Source organism: Geotrypetes seraphini, chromosome 3 (assembly GCF_902459505.1).
Source record: "Geotrypetes seraphini chromosome 3, aGeoSer1.1, whole genome shotgun sequence".
Lineage (NCBI taxonomy): Eukaryota > Metazoa > Chordata > Amphibia > Gymnophiona > Dermophiidae > Geotrypetes > Geotrypetes seraphini.
In genome coordinates, this window is record NC_047086.1 from 373,443,512 (window position 1) to 373,465,150 (window position 21,639).

The 21,639-nt window shown below is 40.1% G+C and overlaps 1 protein-coding gene across 2 annotated transcripts in view; it reads right to left on the reverse strand.

Moving 5' to 3' along the window:
* The window catches only part of EML6 (EMAP like 6), a 523,485-nt gene that overhangs the window by 444,645 nt on the left and 57,201 nt on the right, over positions 1–21,639 (reverse strand). For both annotated transcript variants that reach the window (XM_033938328.1, XM_033938329.1), the window contains exons 5-6: positions 15,245–15,430; positions 12,211–12,346 (exon numbers count right to left, since the gene is read on the reverse strand). In XM_033938328.1, coding sequence (XP_033794219.1) covers positions 12,211–12,346; positions 15,245–15,430 — 322 coding nt within the window. The remainder of the gene's footprint in view (positions 1–12,210; positions 12,347–15,244; positions 15,431–21,639) is intronic.

Below are 21,639 nucleotides of genomic sequence, written 5' to 3' on the forward strand. Positions count from 1 at the left end.
CCCACCGAGACCTCTGTGACACTTTCTCCATTGGTATCAGGTCCAGTATTGCCTGATCCCTTGTTGGTTCCAACACCAGTTGTCTGAGTCTTGCTCCCTTCATAGAGTTTAATAGCCTCCTGCTGCTGCCGGAAGCAGAGGAAAGCGTGTCCCAATCCAATCAGGCATGTTGAAGTCACCTAACAATACTGTGTCCCCACGCAAGGTGATATTCTCTATATCTCTGATTAATTCCATATCTAGGTCATCCTGTTGTCTTGGGGGTCTGTATATTACGCCAAGATACAGGCATTTGTCCTTCCCTCTGGCCAAATTTACCCAAAGGGATTCCCCAGTGTAGTGGACATCTGTGATTCTGATGACCTTAATGTCATCTTTAGTATATAATTCTACACCTCCTCCCATTTTGCCCTCCCTGTCCCGGCGAAGCAAGTTGTAACCCGGTATGACCATGTCCTACCCATGGGAGACCGTGAGCCAGGTCTCAGATATCGCCACCACATCCAGGTCGGCATTCCTCATTTCTGTTTCTAATTCCAGGATCTTGTTTCCCAGACTGTGGGCGTTTATGTACATAGCCCTCCATGTTGTATGTTTGTTACGTCTCAGTGGGGATGTTCCCGCTTGAGCTACTTGGTCACCTTTAGCATTATTCGCATGTTTTGTACTTTCCCTAGACCCAGAGTTACAACTTGCACCTATCCCGGACTCCCCAGACCCAGAACTACACTGTGTTCCTATCCCAGACTAAGAAATGTGTGTACCCTGTGGGGGTATTCCCGCTTGAGCTACTTGAACTCCTTTAGAACAATTTGCAATGTGTGTACTCCCCCTGGACCCAGAATTACAATGTGTACTCCCCCTAGACCCAGAATTACAATGTGTACTCCCCCTAGACCCAGAATTACAATGTGTACTCTCCTTAGACCCAGAATTATAATGTGAGCCAACCCCAGACTCGAAAATGTGTATACTCTCCCTTGACCCAGATCGGTGTTTACTTACCTTAGTCTCAAAAAAGTATTGGCAGCTTAGCTCGCCAGGTAGGTTGTTTGTGCCCGTACCCTCCCCCAACTTACATAGTTTAAAGCCCTGTGTAGTAGGCGGGCTAGATGGTGTCCAAGGACGTTCTTTCCTCTTCTGGTCAGGTGTAACCTGCCTGGTCCCTGTAGTCCTTGCAATGCCTCTCCATGGTGCAAGAACCCAAAGTTCATCTCCTTGCACCATCCCTGCAGCCAGTCGTTTGCCCTCTGGATGCGATCCTCCCTGGCACTGCCCTTGCCCCTTACTGGGAGGATCGAGGAGACCACCTGCGCATCCATCCTCCTCAGCTTCTCACCCAGGGCTCTGAAGTCTTCAGGTATGCTCTTCGGGGTGCTCCTGGCGGTGTCGTTGGTTCCGACGCGGATGAGAATCATGGGGAAGTGGTCACGGGGCTTGATGAATCTGTCCAGGCAAGCGGTTACATCCCGGATCCTGGCCCCTGGCAAACAGCAGACCTCTCTTGATTGCAGGTCTGATCTACAAATTGGACCCTCGGTGCCCCTCAGCAGTGAATCCCCGATGACCACCACTCTGTGCTTCTTAGGAGTGGGCCGATCTGTTGACTCCGGAACTGGAACTGTCTGCTGAACAACTTCCTGTTCCTCATTGTCAGGACCTTCCTGTAGCAGCTGGTATCTGTTCCTCAGGGTGATTTGTGGTGTCGATGTAGAGCCGCCTGTATGTGAGAGAAAGAGACAGAATAAGGTCTTCTGCGTTTTCCTATGGAGGAAGTCACCAGCTGCCAGGAATCAGCGTCCCCAGCCACTTCCTGTATTCCGATGGTTGGTCTCAAGTTTGCAGGTTTGGATGCTTTGGGTGTCTCTAGGATGGTCTTGTCAGGTTCCTGTTCGGCGATCTGAGACAGCTCCTGGATGACTCCGTCAATGAAGGTCTCGTCGTCTCGGATACATCTTAAGCGCTGAACCTCCTCTCTCAGGCTCCTCAGCTCTAGCAAAAGGCTTTTATCTGGCTGATCCATTGCTTCCATCTGTGTGGAGACTGTAGACATCTTTGAGGGGATGGCCTCGGTCTGTACAGAGACCTCTGCCCTCTGTCCTGGCTTCCCTTCCATCTGTACGAAGACCGTAGCCATCCCCTGGGTACTTTCGGTGACTGGACTGCCTGTCTTGATAGAAGTCTTGCTACTTCTAGTTCTACCTGCCATTTACAAAAGTTGTTTTTTGGGGGGTTTTTTATATTTGTTAGGATGGGGGCTGTTAGGTGTTGTCAAAAAGTGTTGAGGTTGGAGGGATAGAGGTAGCTAGTTAGTTCTTGGTCTGGGAGATAGAGTAGTTAGTTAATTGTCAGTTAAGGTTGCCTGCTTGTTAGTGTGCTAGTGAGGTCAGTCTGATTAAATGTCTGATTAAATGTTAGAGGATAGTGTGGTCTGCCTGTTAAAATGGTTTTGGGATAGAGTGATTGGTGTGGTCTGCCTGTTAAGTGTGAAAGGTTTAGTTGCTTGTTGGTTAGGTAGAAAGTAGAAAGTTGAAAGACTTGGAAGAAAGTTTAAGACAGACTGAAGTCAATTGGTTAATTAGCTAGTTGTAGAAGTTAAGAGACCGGCTAAAGTTGATAGCCCTTCCTTGAGGCCCTTCGCAAAGGCGCACTCGCTAAGGCGAGCGCCTTTGCCGCTCGCCGAACGGCTGCGCGCCGTTGGCTCATCCCCTTTTATGGGGGGAGTTTGGCTGGTAACGTCGGGGGTGGGCGGAGTTAGCTCTCGCCTCTTCCCCTGCTAGCACCGCCTTCTCTGCTCCTTCCTGCTAGCAGACTCTCTGCTCCCTGCTCTGCTCACTGTTCTGCCATGTGCTCAGGACTGTTCTACCATGTGCTCAGGACTAGGTACAGCTCCTACAGTCTCCCTTCGGCTGGCCTTGCACTGTGGACTCTCTGACGTTGGCTCATCCCCTTTTATGGGGGGAGTTTGGCTGGTGACATCGGGGGTGGGTGGAGTTAGCTCTCGCCTCTTCTCCTGCTAGCACACTCTCTGCTCCCTGTTCTGCCATGTGCTCAGGACTGTTCTACCATGTGCTCAGGACTAGGCACAGCTCCTACAGTCTCCCTTCGGCTGGCCTTGCACTGTGGACTCTCTGCCGTTGGCTCGTCCCCTTTTATGGGGGGAGTTTGGCTGGTGACGTCGGGGGTGGGTGGAATTAGCTCTCGCCTCTTCCCCTGCTAACACCGCCTTCTCTTCTCTTTCCTGCTAGCACACTCTCTGCTCCCTGCTCCGCTCACTGTTCTGCCATGTGCTCAGGACTGATCTACAGTGTGCTCAGGACTAGGCACAGCTCCTACAGTCTACCTTCGGCTGGCCTTGCACTGCAAAGCATGGTAAAAACATAACATGACAAACATGGTATGCTAAGACATTGTATGACAAAACATAGCAAACATTTATTGTCAAACATAGTATGACAAGCATGGCTAACATAGCATGACAACCATAGTATTATATATACAAGCATTGCATGGCAAACAGCAAAGCAACAGTATTATATACAAACATAGCATGGCAAACATAGTATTATATATACAAACACTGGGATATAGTATACAAGTGTGGCTAACCTAGTATGACACGACACTATGATATGTAACATGGTAGAACCTGGCACAGTAGACATGGGCAAATATAGCATGAGAATTTGAAGCACAGTAGATAGTGTGGCAAATATGAAAGATACAATGTATAGTATAGTAGAGTGAGAGAGAAAAGATGATAGTATGACAAAATGTAGCAAAGCATTTTAGAACATAAATATGGTGTGGTTGGACATAGTAGATAGTACGGTGGCATCTTACACAATCGAGGCTATATATTATACCATGGGAGGCGACTTGGTAGGTTAGAACATTATATGATGGGCAACAGTTCATGGTACGGTGTGACAGTTCATGGTATGGTGTTCAAAACTCATGACAGCGCAGGGCTGGTGCTCTTCTTTGTAAGGTTTGGGGATTTGGATAGGTGCATTCTCATAGAGGGTCAAGGGAAGAGGTGGGCTTTTATTGTCTTCCTGAAGTTCAGTAGACCTTCTAATGATCTTATGTGGATAGGAAGCTTGTTCTAGAGGTGCAGTAGATAGTGCGTGTAAGATCTTTTTAGGGCAGTCTCAAGGCAGAGGGCCTGTCCCGAGGGTGCATGTAATCGGTTTTCTTCTTGCGAGCGGAGCATTCAATTTGGGATATAAGTATTAGTTTGGTGGCCATAAAGGCCAGTATCATGTCATGGAAGAGTTTGTATTCCATTACTAGGCCTTTGAATAAATATCGTTTGTCGATTAGCAGCCAGAGGGCAGTGCCGGAGTGATTACCGTATTTTCACGCAAATAACGCGCGCGTTATACACGATTTTACAAACCGTGCATAACCGTGCGCGTTATACGTGTGAGCGCGTTTTACAACTTTTTTTTTTCAATCCGATCCGGCATACCCCCTACGAACCGGCATCCTCCCCCCCAACCCCGCTCGCGTCACCCCCTCTCCCCCGCGATCCTACATCCCCTCCAGCACCGCAAAACATGTCTTACCCGATTGGGCACCGGCACCAGCACCAATGCACAGGATGTGCCAGTGCCCGAAGATCCTCCCTCGTTGGTTTGGGTTGGTTTGGGCTGGGCTAGGCTGGGCGGTGCAGGAGAGATCCTCCTTCTTCCTGCGCCGGGATGGACTAGGCTTTGAGCATTTGCGCATGCTCAAAGCCTTCTGGTCTCGCTCTCTCCGAGATTATCTCCGAGATTATCTCGGAGAGAGCGAGACCAGAAGTCTTTGAGCATGCGCAAATGCTCAAAGCCTAGTCCAGCCCGGCGCAGGAAGAAGGAGGATCTCTCCTGCACCGCACTGCCCAGCCCAGCCCAAACCAACCCAAACCAACGAGGGAGGATCTTCGGGCACTGGCACATCCTGTGCACTGGTGCTGGTGCCGGTGCCCAATCGGGTAAGACATGTTTTGCGGTGCTGGGGGGGATGTAGGATCGCGGGGGAGGGAGGGTGATGCGAGCGGGAGGGGGGGGAGGAAGATGCCGGTTCGTAGGGGGGATGCCGGATCGGATTGAAAAACAAAAGTTGTAAAACGCAGGTAAGCGAGCGGGGGGGGGGGGGAGGATGCCGGTTCGTAGGGGGGATGCCGGAACGGATTGAAAAAAAAAGTTGTAAAAAACGCAGGTAAGCGAGCAGGGGGAAGGATACCGGTTCGGAGTAGGCGGGAGGAGGTTTTAGCATGCGCGGTATACGCGTGTGCACGCTATATTACATTTTTTTTACATAGATTTGTGTTCCCCGCGCGCTATACCCGTGTGCGCATTTTACACGGGTGCGCGTTATCTACATGAAAATACGGTAGGTCTCGTATGTGAAGATTCTTCTGTAGTCAGATGGTGGCATTTTATATTTGTTGTAGTCAATGGGTGGTTTTTTTTTTTGTAGTGAGCCCATTTAGCAGTATGTTGCAATAGGAGAGGACGAAAGCATATAGCAGTTGAGCGAAGTTCGACTCTGAGAAGTACCGTCTAATTTTCCATAGCTGCCGGAGGTAGGAGAACGAGGTGGATACCACTTGGGAGATATGGTTGGAAAGTGAAAGGTTGCTATCAAGGATCACCCTAGGCTGTGTACTTTGTCTTTGGCCGTTAGTGGCAGATTACCAGGAGATCGATAGGCATGTGAGTTTGGGGTCATCTCTTCTTATCCAGAGGAGTTTGGTTTGTGCCGCATTTTGGATCATCCAGCTTATTATTTCCGAGATTGCATGAATGAAAAAAGTCACTACATAATAATCACAACTATGTTGCTGTGCTATTCATACAACATTTAATTGAACTCTGCTCAGAGACATGAAGGCAATATGTTCCGCCTTACCACCCAATCATTGCAGTGTTCAGAAAGTGTAACCTTGCTTTAACTATTATATTGCTAGCTACTACAGCTATGCTTGAGCTTATCATCCAAGTAACAGATATTTGAAAAATAGTTTGAAAAACTTAACTTCAGAATGTAGCTGGTTCCGACGTGCCACGTTTCGACTCTGCGTCAGGGAACCGACAGCAAAAGAAGTTACAATAAAGGTGAAAAGCTCATGAAAAATAACCCGCGATTTCACTGTGTCATTAAGTGCTGCATCTCTAAAGATACAGCACTTAATGACACAGTGAAATCGCAGGTTATTTTTCATGAGCTTTTCACCTTTATTGTAACTTCTTTTGCTGTCGGTTCCCTGACGCAGAGTCGAAACGTGGCACGTCGGAACCAGCTACATTCTGAAGTTAAGTTTTTCAAACTATTTTCAAATATCTGTTACTTGGATGATAAGCTCAAGCATAGCTGTAGTAGCTAGCAATATAATAGTTAAATCAAGGTTACACTTTCTGAACACTGCAATGATTGGGTGGTAAGGCGGAACATATTGCCTTCATGTCTCTGAGCAGAGTTCAATTAAATGTCGTATGAATAACACAGCAACATAGTTGTGATTATTATGTAGTGACTTTTTTCATTCATGCAATATCATTTTAGTCACTCTACTTTAAGTATATTTTGCTTAAATTGATTGCCCCTTCTATATATATTATTTCCGAGAGGCAGTCATATAGTTTGGAGATCTGTGCGTTTCCGTTTAAGCCTAGCAGTAGGTAACGTTGTATGTTGTCAGCAAATGAGTGGATCTTTATTTGGTATTTTAAGGCAATGTCTATCACCAGTCTGATATATAGGTTGAAAAGCAAAGGGGGCAGCAGGGCGACCTGCGATACTCCATATTTTATCGATTTAGGTTGTGATAGAGTAGATCTTAGTAAGCTGCTTTGAGTCTTTTGGTTCAGGAATGATAAGAACCACTGGAGTGCTCGATCATTTATTCCAATATTTGAGAGTTTGGTGAGGAGGCAGTGGTGCTCAATGGTATCGAAGGTGACACTGAGGTCTGGAAGGGCCAGTAGCCCACTGTTCCCTTTGTCTAGTATGCTCCAGCAGTCATCGATAATGTCCGATAAGACCGTTTCCGTGCTATGGAATTTTCTGAATCCAAATTGGTAAGGGGAGAGGGCATTCTGTCTGTCGACAAAGGCCATGAGTTATAATAGTACAGCATTTTCAAGAATCTTAGAGATGAAAGGAAGTTTGGAGAACGGTCTGTAGTTGCTAGGTTCGTTCAGATCCAGGGTCGTTTTTTTTAAGATCACTCTGATGATTGCCAATTTCCAGCTTTGCTTTACTGTTCCTGATTGCAGGGAGGAATGTATTAGAGGAAGGATCGATTCGATGAAAACGTCTTTTGTGGCCATCAGCAGGTTCAGTGGGCATGGGATGGATCCAGAGGGTCATAGGGTGGGAATTGTTTTTGCTAGGTCTTCATGAGATGCCAGTTCAAGGCAATTGAGGGTTTTGGTTCCAGGTTCTCTCATAAAGGGGGAGGAGGTCGGTCTGGGTGTTTACTGGGATATGGGGTGTCGAATCATGATTTGTGCATATACATAATTTTTTCTTGGGAAGTAGATGGAGAGGTTTTCCAAGTTTATTTAAGATTTGATATACCGCATTAGCAAAACATCTATGCGGTTTACATATGATAAAAATAAGTGTAAAAATAAATTAAAAGTTAAAATAGTATAAGAAATATAACTACATAATTAATAATTATATTAGGTTATCATGCCGCTGTACCGGGCAATGGTGCGCCCTCACCTGGAGTACTGTGTCCAGTACTGGTCGCCGTACATGAAGAAGGACACGGTACTACTCAAAAGGGTCCAGAGAAGAGCGACTAAGATGGTTAAGGGGCTGGAGGAGTTGTCGTACAGTGAAAGATTAGAGAAACTGGGCCTTTTCTCTCTCAGAGGAGATTGAGAGGGGACATGATCGAAACATTCAAGGTACTGAAGGGAATAGACTTAGTATATAAGGACAGGTTGTTCACCCTCTCCCAGGAAGGGAGAACGAGAGGGCACTCTCTAAAATTGAAAGGGGATAGATTCCGTATGAACGTAAGGAAGTTCTTCTTCACCCAGAGAGTGGTAGAAAACTGGAACGCTCTTCCGGAGTCTGCCATAGGGGAAAACACCCTCCAGTGATTCAAGACAAAGTTAGACAAGTTCCTGCTGAACCGGAACGTGCTCATGTAGGGCTAGTCTCAGGGCACTAACCTATGATCAGAGGGCTGCTGCGTGAGCAGACTGCTGGGCACAATGGACCACTGGTCTGACCCAGCGGCGGCAATTCTTATGTTCTTATAAGGTAAGGTAAGGTAAGGATAGGTAAAGTTAAAAGCTGAATATGTGTTCCTAATTTCAGATTAATCCTCACAAAGCCCTGCACTGATCAAAATTTATTAAACTGTCAATCAAACGCATCTATAAACAAAAAAGTTTTCAAAAGAATTTTAAAATGCTCAAGACTGGATTCTAATCAGATATGATTTGGAAGAGCATTCCAGAGTTGTGGACCATTAACTGAAAAAAATCCGCTCTCTAATAGATGCATATGTAATATGTCACGTAGAAGGAATTTTAAGAAGATTCTGCTGGAGGGAGCGAAGTGTACAAGATGGTAAATACAGTATCAAATAGTTATCAAGATAAGGTTTTACTGTCTAGGTCGGTTTGTAAGCTTCTTTGATTTCCTTGAGAGGCTGTGAGCAAATTTTCTGTCAGTGTGAAGAGGTTCTTTGATCTATTTGGAGCTTTCTGCAGGAGATTAGTATAGCAGGGGTTTTTTTGCATCATGAATAGATAGTTTATATCCCTGTAGCAGTTTTTTCCAGTGATTGGCCCAGGGTGTTTAAGGCCCCTCCTATGGAAGAGGTGTTAAACAACTTGGACCAATCAGAGCCTCAGGTCCCTCTCCCCAGATGCATCAGGAAGGATCCTAAGGCTCCAATTGGCCCAGATGCCTAAAGCCCCGCCTATGGAGTGTAAGAACCAATCATAGCCCTAGGACCCTTCCTGATGCATCCGGGGAGGGGCCTGAGGCTCTTATTGGCCCAAATTATTTAACACCCTCTCCCATAGAAGAGGCCTTAAACATCCTGGGCCAATCACAGCCCAGTTTAGATGACAAAAGCAGCTGTGAGGAGGATGTCCATCTCCTTCCGGCTCATCTGTTCAGGTAAGGGGGGGGGGGGTGCGGCAGAGACAGGGTCACTACTAGTCACGGTGGGTAGTTTAGTGTAACAGGAGAGAGTGGGCATCTCTCCTGCTGCTGGGGGGGTCGCTGCTAGGATTTTAGGGAAGGAGTTTTTGTGATGCAGTGGAAAGAATGGGCATCTCTCCCGCTGGATCACATCACAGGGGCTGTGGGAGAGTGTGTTTTTTTGAGGGAGGGATTTGCGGGGTTTTTCTGTGCATGTGCCCATCAGTGATGAGCACATGCAAATGTAAGAAATCTTCGCTGCTGTCCGCCAATCTTATTTGCATGAGCAATTTTTAAGAATGTCTCGGCTGCGTTAGCAGACTGTCACTTTTTAACACAGGTTTTTGAAAATCCTGGCCTAAGTGACTTGCCCAAGGTAATAAAGAGCAGCACAGGGATTAAGCCCACAACCTCAGAGAGCTGAGGCTGTAGCTCTAACCACTACGCCACACTCTCCTCCTACCCCTATGTTATCCAATTAGCACACTGTAATGTGAATTCACTAATTGGATAATGCTTCTATGTTTGTGGTCAATCCCTGCCCATGACATGCCCCTTTCTGAAAAAAAAAAAAAAAAATTAAAAATGGTCAATTAGCACATGCATACAGCTAAATTACTACAAAATGCTTTACATGTAATGCAGTAAGCATGTGTTCCCTGTTAAGGGCTCTTAAATATGTGTATGTACTTTCTTTCTACATAATTTTCAAAGGGAAAATATGCACATCCTTTATCTTAGAAAATTTGTATAACTATGCTTCACAAATTAGGCAACCTATTATAAGATTACTTTCACAATCATACAAGCATACTATAAGAAAATAAACATAAGGAAATAATGTGCTGATATTGGACTTCTTCATGACTGGGTATGAATATTGTATGTGGGAAATCTGATGGTGTTGCACTCTGAATACACTGGAAAACATTTGGCACTGTGTAAAACCTTTAATACTGTTGACTTTAAGGTACTTCAAATATATTTGACAATATGCAGCAATATGAAGTTTTCTGATACTCTTTGTAAAGCTGGACTGCTCTGAATTGGAATAGAAATGAACACTGCTTTTTTTGTTTTGTTTCCTGCTTGTATGATTATATTGCTAAATTTGATAGTTAATAAAAAAAAATTATATTATGGTAAAATAAGTTTAAAAATCAGCATTTAAAGGGAATATGCCACTATTTTTTCTATATGTGATTTTTGAACTCTACTGTATATACTTTACAACTTCAAACAAAAGCCCTACAGCATGAGGAAAAGGAGTGCTAAGAGGAAATAACTTATTTATAAAGGTCATCTCTATTGAGCTATTTGTAAATCTGCCCACCTCTAGGCAGATACAGAAGCTTCATCTTGAAATTATAGGGAGTTCTTAAGCTAGCTGGTTTCCTTGTTATGCAAAGAAGATGCTCTCATTAGAACTGCATCAAATTAGTATCTTTTAATAGCCATTGCAGCTGCCATCTGTTAAATGTTAAAGGAGACAGCACATTTGAATGAAAACAACTTAGTTCAGAAAGAAATTACATAGCAACTGCTTTTTTTTTTTTTTTTTTTTTGCAGGGATAGAAACATCCCTTCTTATTATGATTATTAAGTATCATTTATATATTGCTACCAGATAAATGCAGTGCTTTGCAGATACATATAATAGACCAAAGGTTCTTTATCAGTTGTGCCCGCACCCCCAAAGGATGTAGGAAGAGGTCAAAAGGGGTGCAGAAAAGGACCTTGAAATCTGAGATAATTTATTGAAACTTTCTAGAGAGAATGAAGACAGTTATTAGACAATTATTAACAGCATAACTATGTACTACTGCAATTTTAGTGAGGTTAGCACTGTTAGCAATATATTTACATTACATTACATTACATTAGTGACTTCTATTCCGCCTGTACATTGCAGTTCTAGGCGGATTACAAAAGAGCTAACTGGACATTTCCAGGATAGTTACAATTGTTTTTTGCAAGTGAGATAAGAAAGCTGGATATTTCCAGGAGAAATTGGAAATATCCAGCTCTCTTATCTCACTTGTAACAAAAAATTGTTATCCTATTTGTAATATTGCCTAGAAATGTCCACTTATCTTATTTGTTATCGAAATCGCAATTTCTCCTGGAAATATCCAGCTTTCTTATTTCACTTGTAAAAAAAAAAAAAAAAAATATATATATATTTTTTTTTTTACAAGTATATATATATAGCTGTCAACAGTTGCTAATGGACACATAGGTTAGGAAGGGGGAGCGAGGATTTCATTGATCAGTTAGGACTAGGGATTGGACCAGGAGCTGGAATTGTTTTCTGTCAAAGAATTTTTGGACTTGCCTTAAGTTTTGCATAGCAGTGAATGATTTCTGAATTGATTTATGGTTGCATGATACAGCATCTGTCTATCATCACTCCTAGTAGTTTTAGGGTGGATTGATGGGGTATGTGATTGAGTTTAATACTGTTTGTTATGGTTGGGGTTTTGTTTTTTTCGAGAAGTAGGAATTTTGTTTTGTCTGGGTTCAGCTTTAGTTTGTGTTCTTTCATCCATGTTGCCACTGTTTCTAATGTGCTGTGTAGTGTGTCTGTCGTGGAAAGTGTTGGCTGATCAAAAGGAAGGAGGATGGTGATGTCATCTGCATAGCTAAGAGAAGTTATGCCTAGTTTGTTTAGGCAGATGCCGAGGGATACAATGTAGAGATTGAAGAGTGTTGGGGATAATGGCGACCCTTGGGGTACGCCGCAGGGGTTGGACCATGATTCTGATTTTTCTTTGTTTGTCTTAACACTGTAGGTTAAGTAAAGTAAATAGGCCTCCTTAGAAACAATGGTAACTGCAGTAAATAATATGTATTATCTTGTGTTAACACACAGTGATATAGTAGTGCATTTTAGTAAATCAGACAGTAAGTGAAGAATATATTTCTTATATTTTAAAATGAAATGCATGCCACACAGTTTTGCAAAATGCAACAACATAGAAGCATAAATGTGTTTTGTCTATGGAATTTCCAATATCTCAAGAAAAAAGAATAATACTATGTGTTTACCTTTGTATCCTTGTTCAGTCTCCCTGAGATCAATTTTAGTAATTGGCTTGAAATCAACGTCCCATAATCTTATACACCCATCTCTTCCACCAGTAGCAAAACCTTCCTCACAGCCATACATGCTAAATATTCCAGCCTGTTAAATAATAATTATTTTGTTACAAACGGTTTATTTCATAATTCTGTAGGATGAGTGAAGTGTAGCACTCAACAGCTAGCCATGTAGAAAGGAGGATAACAGTTATAACATTTTCCATAAAAATGCCCATCCAGTACACACAATACTCTCACACAAATTAGCACTGCTCCGTTGAAAGGCAGTTCAATTGAGTCAGTGTGTGTATCAAGAGTGTTGGGGGTAGAATATGTAGAGGAGTCCTTACCTTGATAATATGTGAAAGAGACTATGTGAAAATATGTGATATGTGATAATATGTGAAAAAGACTTTGCCCTTATCTTTTCCAGTAGATAGGTGTGTCATTCTGGACAAGAGGGTTATCTCCCCATGGCCACACGCCATATGCAGAAGAAATCCACGCTGGATTTTTTTCTATGATCTTCCTACTTCACTGGGAGCTCTACTGCAACCTGAAGTTAGTACCCAAGCAAGCAAGAGCTCCACTGAAATTTTGTGAAGGAAAGAAAATGAGACATTTTCCAAACAAATCAACTGTTCTGCTCAAACATACTAACAAGTAACAAGCAAACAGAAGCACCAAAGAAGCTCAGGTAGTACCCCTGTAGAGACCATAAAAATATTATACAGAATTCTTCAGGGCCCAAAGGGCTGACTAGCATCCAAGATACAACTTAGAGAAGAATAAACAGAATAAGGTCCCGCCTGTCCTGGTGGTTTGTTGCTTTGTGCTGTGTATATTGCAAATGCTATATCGGCTGCTTTGTTTGTTTGTATTTTGTCGATTCAATAAATGGTTTTGGGGGAAAAAAAAAACCCAGAATGAGACAGTAAAGGCAGGTGCAGGAAGGACAGGGCGAGGGGTCCAGAATGACACATCTATCTACTGGAAAAGATATTAATCAAAGTAAGGACATAATCTTTTTTTTCAGTGCAATAGAGGTGTGTCATTCTGGACAAGTGGGACATACAAAAGCAATCCCAGAAATCTAGGGCCAGCTGACTGCACCAGTCCATAACATTGAGCTCCCAAAGTCAGAGTCCACTCTTGTCGTAATGTCCACCTTGTAAAACTTTGCAAACGTGTATAGTGGACCAAATTGCAGCTCTACAAATCTCCGTGAAGAGACTGCCCTAGCTTCTGCCCACGATGAGTCTACACTTCTAGTCAAATGTGCCTTAACAGAAACAAGGGACTGTTTCCCACAGATAATGTAGGCTGACAAAATAGCTTTACAGATCCATCTGTCTTGCTTAGTCGAATGAGTCAGCACAAATAGATGGTCAGTGTGTTTAAACTCGTTGGTGACTTCCAGATAATGAAGAATCACTCTTCTCACGTCCTAGTTCTTCAAAATGCGGTCCTGTTTCTTAGAACACATAAGGCTGGAATACAGGTAAGCAAACTTCCTGATTAATGTGAAACACCAAAACCACCTTTGGCAGAAAAGAAGGGACAGTGCGCAGGGAGACACCAGTCTCCTAGATTTTAAGGAAAGAGCCTGGAGCTCCAAAACTCATTGCACTGAGGTTACAGCAACCAGAAAAACACACCTTTAGTGTCAAGTCCAAGTGGGACGCTTCTTCCAATGGCTCAAATGGAGCTTAGGTGAGGCCTCACAGAACCACTAAACCAAATCGACAAGTTAAAAAGTGATAAATTGCCAGGACCGGATGGTATACATTCCTGGGTACTAAAAAAACTCAAACATGAAATTGATGACCGTCTGTAGTACCTGAAAATTGGAGGGTGGCCGATGTTATGCTAGTTTTTAAAAAGGGATCCAGGGTAGATCTGGGAAATTACAGACCGGTAAGCCTCACTTCAATGCTGGGCAAAATGGTAGAAACAATTATAAAAAATAAAATTGTGGAATACTCTGAGAAAGAGGAGAGCTGTGACTGTACAGGAACGGGTCAGAAAAAAAACTGACAGGCAGAGGGGAGGGGCTCGAGTAGTAGGGCTATCCTGCACATGCTCAGTAAGCTCAAAAGTTTACTATAGCTAGGGGAGAGTACCGATGTCATTAGGCTCAGTCAGAGACCTCACCTTCAAGTGGGGCTGCATATCCTCTGCCTGTCTACAGAGAATGGTCCTTACTTGAAAAATGTTGAAGACTACTGACCTGGACTTACAGGGGTATAATACACTCATTTCACTTGCATTGAAATCTAACTAAAATATTCCACATTGACATCTATCTATTAAAAAATATTTTATATCATTTGAAGCCTGATGTACTAAAGAGTTTTTTCAATTTTGGGAATAAAGAGCATGTTTTGTTTTTCTCCTTCCCAGTTACACATAGATATATTTATTTAAAATGTGTACGTATCTATACCAATACAAAAAACACTTTCACCAAAAGGAAAAAATGAAGGTATATAATGAACACAAGCAAAGACCAGTCTATTCGGAGGAAAAAGCCTCAGACAGGGGCCCACCCACCTCCACAATGGTGGAATAACGGTGTTCAGGCGATCACTTCACTGGCATAAAACCTCCTTCTATAGTGGTCATAGCAATGTGTTTAAAAATTATTTTCACTTATATTTTTTTGCTTTCAAATTTGAATGCAAATTTGAATGCAAATTTGAAAGCAAAAAAATATAAGTGAAAATAATTTTTAAACACATTGCTATGACCACTATAGAAGGAGGTTTTATGCCAGTGAAGTGATCGCCTGAACACCGTTATTCCACCATTGTGGAGGTGGGTGGGCCCCTGTCTGAGGCTTTTTCCTCCGAATAGACTGGTCTTTGCTTGTGTTCATTATATACCTTCATTTTTTCCTTTTGGTGAAAGTGTTTTTTGTATTCATTGTGATATTCACCATATCCGAGTTTTTGTGCGTATCTATACCAATATACATTATATTCAAGTATTCAATACTTACGCTATGAGCTCCTTGAATTGTACGAACCAAATTCAGCCCTTTCCAGACATAGATATCGCCATTTAAAGCACCAGAGTATGTGATGTCATCTCTTGCACAAGCCAAGCAGAGGATGGTTTGAAGATCCCCAGTTTTTCCAAATATCCCTCTTTTGGCAGTAAGGGCATTTCCACACAGCATCCAAAACTGCAGAACACAAATCAAACTAGCCCTTCAGAATACAGTTCAATTTTTCTAGGGGTTATTCATGAAATAGAAGTATTTATGAACTATCTTTCTTGACACTTGAAAAAAAATACCACAGGATAATATTTTCAGACATTCAACCACTCATTAGCTTTCTAAAATTTTGCAGAAGAAAAGCACTAGAGGTTATGTAAATGATATTGGGGCCTATATAATAAACTTTATTTTTTTTTTTTTTAATTCTTTATTGATTTTAAAACTTTCATCAAGTGTACAAAAATTGCAATACAATAACATATATTTAATAACTTGTACATCTTAACGTTATATCTTATAATTGCAAATATAGCCCTCCCTCTCCACCTTGAAATCCCTCTAGTAATGTTATTTTTCATATAATATAAATCCTCCCCCACCCCACCCTTATCTTACATATTAAATATAGATATATTAGAAAAATGGCACTAATCATGACAATGGTTAATGGTTCCCAAATTTTAATGAAGTTTTTATAATTTCCATTTTGCACCGCTATTGATCTTTCCATTTTGTATATGTGACATACCGAATTCTACCAAATTTTAAAATTAAGCCTACTATGGTCTTTCCAGTTATTAGTAATATGTTGAATGGCTACTCCGGTCAAAATCAATAAAAGTTTGTTATTACACATTGATATCTGACTCTTTTTTCTCATAGACATACCAAAAAGTACAGTATCATAAGTTAATGCTACGTGATTTTCTAATAAACAATTTACTTGATCCCAGATTGAATTCCAAAAGGCTAAGATATGGGGACAATAAAACAAAAGATGATCTAAAGTTCCCACATCCAGATTACAATGCCAGCATCTATTAGACAAAGAGCTATTTAACTTTTGCAATCTAACTGGGGTCCAAAAAGCTCTATGTAACAAGAAAAACCAAGTTTGTTTCATAGATGTTGACATTGTACATCTCATTCTCCAAGACCAAATTTGTGGCCATTGAGATGCTGAAATATCATGCTTCATCTCAATGCTCCAAATATCCCTAAGAGTATTTTTAGGCTTTTTTTTAACCAATTCACTAATAGTTTTATATCAGTGTGCGGCCTGATGTCCCAGAAAGTCCGCCTGAAAACATAAAAATTCTATCCTAGGTTGAGTATTCAAATTTTTCCATTCAGGGAACCCTGCCTGAATGGCCTGCTTCAATTGCAACCAATGAAAATATTGTGATTTGTGAAGCCCAAATTTAGGTTGCAATTGTGTAAAATCCAGCAGCTTACCATTAGTAATTACATCATTTAAAGTTCTGATGCCTGCAATTATCCAATGTTTCCAAACGATCTTGAAACCGCCAATTTGAATCTTGGAGTTTAGCCATATGGATTGATTCGTTGATTTATTAATAGTAATTGCTGTTAAATTACTGACAAATCGTAATGTTTTCCAAGTATCCATTAGAATTCTATTTTCTTGTATAATCTGGGCATCTTGATACTGAGCACATGAGAAAGATGTAAAGGAAACATGAGTCGCCATTCCAAATATAACCAATCAGGAGTATACTCAATGAGATCCGGGAGGACCCAATACATACCTTGACGTAAAATATAGGCTTGATGGTACCTATAAAAGTTTGGAAAATTTACCCCGCCCTCCCTAATTGGTCTTTGCAAAGATGCTATAGCAATTCTAGGAGTTTTACCAAGCCAAATAAATTTTATAATAATCGAGTTCAACTTTTTATAAAAAGATCCATGAAAAAATACTGGTATCATACCCATTTGATAGCAAACTACAGGTAAAATCATCATTTTAACCGTTTGGACTCTCCCCCACCAAGATAAATGTAATGGATTCCAATGCTCACATAATTCCGTAACCTTTTTTAAGAGCCTTTTTTCATTTTCTTTTACAGTCTCATCTACTGTATTTTTAATCCATATTCCCAAATATTTTAAACCGTCTTCCTTCCAAACGAAAGAAAAAGACTCAAACATACTTTTTAAACAATGCACATTGAGTGGAAGAAGTTCAGACTTATTCCAATTTATTTTATAACCTGAAAATTTACCGAATCTGTCTATCAAATCTAACAAACAAGGAATGGAGGAAACAGGATTTCTCAAATATAATAAAATATCGTCTGCATAAGCAGAAAATTTATATTACTAATTATTACGAGGAATACCTTGTATTTCCTTTGCTTGATTAATAGCTAACAATAAGGGTTCTAATACTATATCAAAAAGCAAAGGAGATAGTGGACAACCTTGTCTAACTCCCCTATGTAAATGAAAACGATCTGACATTTTATTATTGATATATAATCTTGCCATAGGGGAGCTATACAAAGTCTGAACCATTTGAATAAATCCTGAACCTATACCAAACCATTCCAAAGCTAGATACATGAAATCCCATTCCACTCTATCAAATGCTTTTTCTGCATCTAAAGATATGGCAAAAGCCGGTTCATTCATATTTTTAGTTAAATTTAAAGTGTGGAATGTCAATCTTGTGTTACTAGAAGAATGTCTATTCGCAATGAATCCGGTTTGGTGTACATCAATTATATAAGGGAGAGCCTTAGCCAATCTCATAGCCAAAGTTTTAGCCAGTAATTTTCCATCCACATTAATTAAAGATATCGGCCTATAGTTTGATACCGAAGTAGGATCTCTATTTGGCTTAGGTAACACAATAGTTAAAGATTCTGCCATAGTACCTGTAATACAACCTTTATTTAGTTGAAATTGATATAAATTTAATAAATGAGGGAGTAATGAATTTTGAAATGTTTTATAGAATTCTACTGTAAAACCATCCCCACCTGGAGCGGATCCAACTCTAAGAGACTTCAATGCAGTTTCTACTTCTTTTAACGATATAGGCTCATCTAATCTTCTTTTTATATGATCAGGAAGTTTTGGACCCATTAATAAATTTAAAAATTCCACACCATTTTGAAGTTTATCAGCATAAGACTCGGAAGAATACAAATCTTTATAAAAATTAAGAAATTGATTTAAAATATCATTAATCTTAGTATGCAAATTTCCACTACTATCTTTAATTGCTATTATTTTTACTCTTCTTTTTTTTTGCTTTAAGATAATTTGCAAGTAATCTTCCCGCCTTATTGGAACTTCCATAATACAAAGTTTGCTGGGAAAACAAATCTTTCCTCGCCAGTCTTGAAGATATCTCATTATATTTCCCTTTTACTTTTAATAACTCTTGTAAAGTATCATTCTGCCAATTATTAATTAATTTAGATTCTAGAAGTTTAATTTCATTTTCCAGATCAGTGAATTGTTTAACCAATAGTTTCCTAGTATGTGCCGAATAAGAAATAATATGACCTCTCATAGTAGCTTTAAAAGCATCCCACAATATTTCAGTGTTAATATCCGCTGTATTATTAATTTGGAAAAATTCAGATATCTTCTCCTTAAATTCTTCAAGAAAAACTGAATCTGCAATCAGTGTATTATCAAATCTCCAAACTGATCTATTTATTTCTTGTTTATCTAAACTACATTTAATCGATACCCCTCCATGATCTGACAAAATAATTGGATCAATGGAAGCTTGTAACATCTGTTTTATCATTGAATTTGAAACTAAAACATAATCAATTCTTGAAAAAGATTTATGAACTTGTGAAAAAAAAGAAAATTCCTGATCATTAAAATGAAGAATTCTCCATATATCTTTTAAATCACAAGAATTTACCAGATTTTCTAACCCTAAACTTTAAATGTGCACATTAAGAACTTCTTATGTGTGCTTAAAAAAAATAGCATGTTTATTTTTTTTATTTATTTTTTCTTATTTGATAAAATTGCTTTTTTCAAAGATTACAAAGTGATGTACAATAAATAAATTTTTTATTAAGGGGGACATACAATCTAGGGATAGACAGACGTGCACTTCATGGGGAAATCAGGGAAGAACTACAATTTGATATAGGAAAGAGAACAAATAAGGATCAAACAGGAGTTATATTATATTAGATCAGTGCTTGCCTACTTCAATTGGGAATGTCAACTCAGTTTAAGGGGCTCACTAATCAGTTAAAGGAAACTTTTTAGTTTTGATTTGAATTTCTCAAGGTTCTTCTCTTATCTGAACGGGTAATAAGTTCCACGTTTGGGGGATGGTGACAGAGAAGAGTGTGGTACATCTAGTATTTATGGTTCGTAAGGATGGAACAGTAAGTAGGTTTTTATCCTCAGATCGTAAGGAGCGGAAAGGAGAATACAGAATGATAACTCGATCTAGGAATAACGGTGTGTTGACTTGTAGAACTTTAAATGTAATGAGCACCTGTTTATATGTTATTCGGTGGTTGATAGGAAGCCAATGTGCATTGTTTAATAATGGTATTACATGGTCAAATTTTCTTTTACCTGTAATGATTTTTATCGCAGTACTTTCTATTAGTTGTAGTCTTCTTGTTTCTTTTTGTGTGATTCCTTTATATAGTGAATTACAATAATCCAGTTTTGAAATGATCAATGAGTGAATTAAAATGTTTAGTGAGGTAGAATCCAAAAAGTTAGCTAAAGATCAAATCATATGCAACCTATGGAAACAACTTTTAACGACAGAATTTATTTGATTGTGATAATTTAGTTTATTATCTATGATGAACAGACAGACATTAGAATAAGCACACAAAGCTTAACTTTTCCATGCAAGTAAATAAATGAACATTATCCTCCAAATTCTATAAATGTGCCGAAACTTAGGTGCTCAAATGAGCATGCAGTTATAGAATAGAACAAGTTGCTCACATAACAATTTAGTAATTGTCACATAATTGGTGATAAAGACCAATAATTGGTGTTAACCAAAACTAATTGGTGCTAATTTGTTTGTTTTTTTTAATTCTTTATTTATAATTTTAATAATTGACAATAATTACAAGTCAATAAAAGAAAACATGCAGTGTAAATTGAAATTAAATCAAAATTCCAAACAGCTAAGGAATATCAAAATATACATCGCATTATTAGTCCACAATTTTGGAGACGAGGCTAATGAAAAAGACTGAAATAAGTCATCAAGGCAATTAGTATAAGGCAAAAAGATAGGCGTTTTGAGTGCTCTTGAACCCATATGTTGAGCTTAACAAGAGAACAAGGCAGCTCATGAAGACTCTCTATCAGAAATAAACTTAGATAAATGCTGTGGATCACAAAATACATATCTATTCCCCCCATATGTCAAAACGCATTTACAGGGATATCTTAGGACAAAGGTCGCCCCTAGCTGAACAGCCTGTGGTCTCAATATTAAGAATTGTTTTCTTCTTTTCTGGGTCGAGCGAGATACATCAGGGTACATCCTAATTATATTTGTCATGAATGGAACATCTCTATGCTTAAAAAACATTTTAAGCAGCCAATCCCTGTCTGAGTCAATTGCAAACTGTACTATTAAGGTAGCAGGGACCTGATTTTCCGTATCCAACCTCTCTAGAAAATGTGTTAAATCCAAACTATCAACAGATAAATTCTGTTGATTTGGATTTTGAGATTTAACTCTCGTTGGCAGGTAATATATTTTTGTGAGAGGTGGGTACGAAGTTTCTGGTACCTTCAAAATTTCTAACAAATATTTTTTAAACATAGCTAGGGCAGTTATTGTTTGTACTTTAGGAAAATTAATAATCCGAAGATTACATCTTCTAACAGAATTTTCCAACATTTCTTGTTTAAAGTGCAAACTAGCACTGTCCTTAATCCAAGTCTGGGCTTGTACTTCCAAAGTTTTTACTTTAGGTTCAATGTTACTCAATTTATTTTCCAGGCTTGTAACTTTATCCTTTAGTTCCAAATTTTCCGATATAACAGTATTGCAGCTCAAAGATAATTGCTGAATTTGACTCCCCAGTAAAGTTTGCATACCAGATATGGCCTCCCATATGGATTCCATCGTAATCACCTTGGGCCTTTGCAAGGGAACAATCTCAGTTCCAGGAATCCCTGCAATGCCCATTGAACCAGATACCACTTCATTTATCAAAAGAGTTTCTTGGGCTACTGAAATACCTGTAGCCATCAGTGAACTTGAAGAGTCTCCTCGGGCTTGCTGTGAACTCCTCACCGCTTGCTGTGATCTTGGAAGCTCCTCCTCCCCCCCTCCGGGGTTAGTCCTCCCAAACAGAGAGGACAGCAAGAGGGCATCTCGAGCCGGTGAGTCAATAATC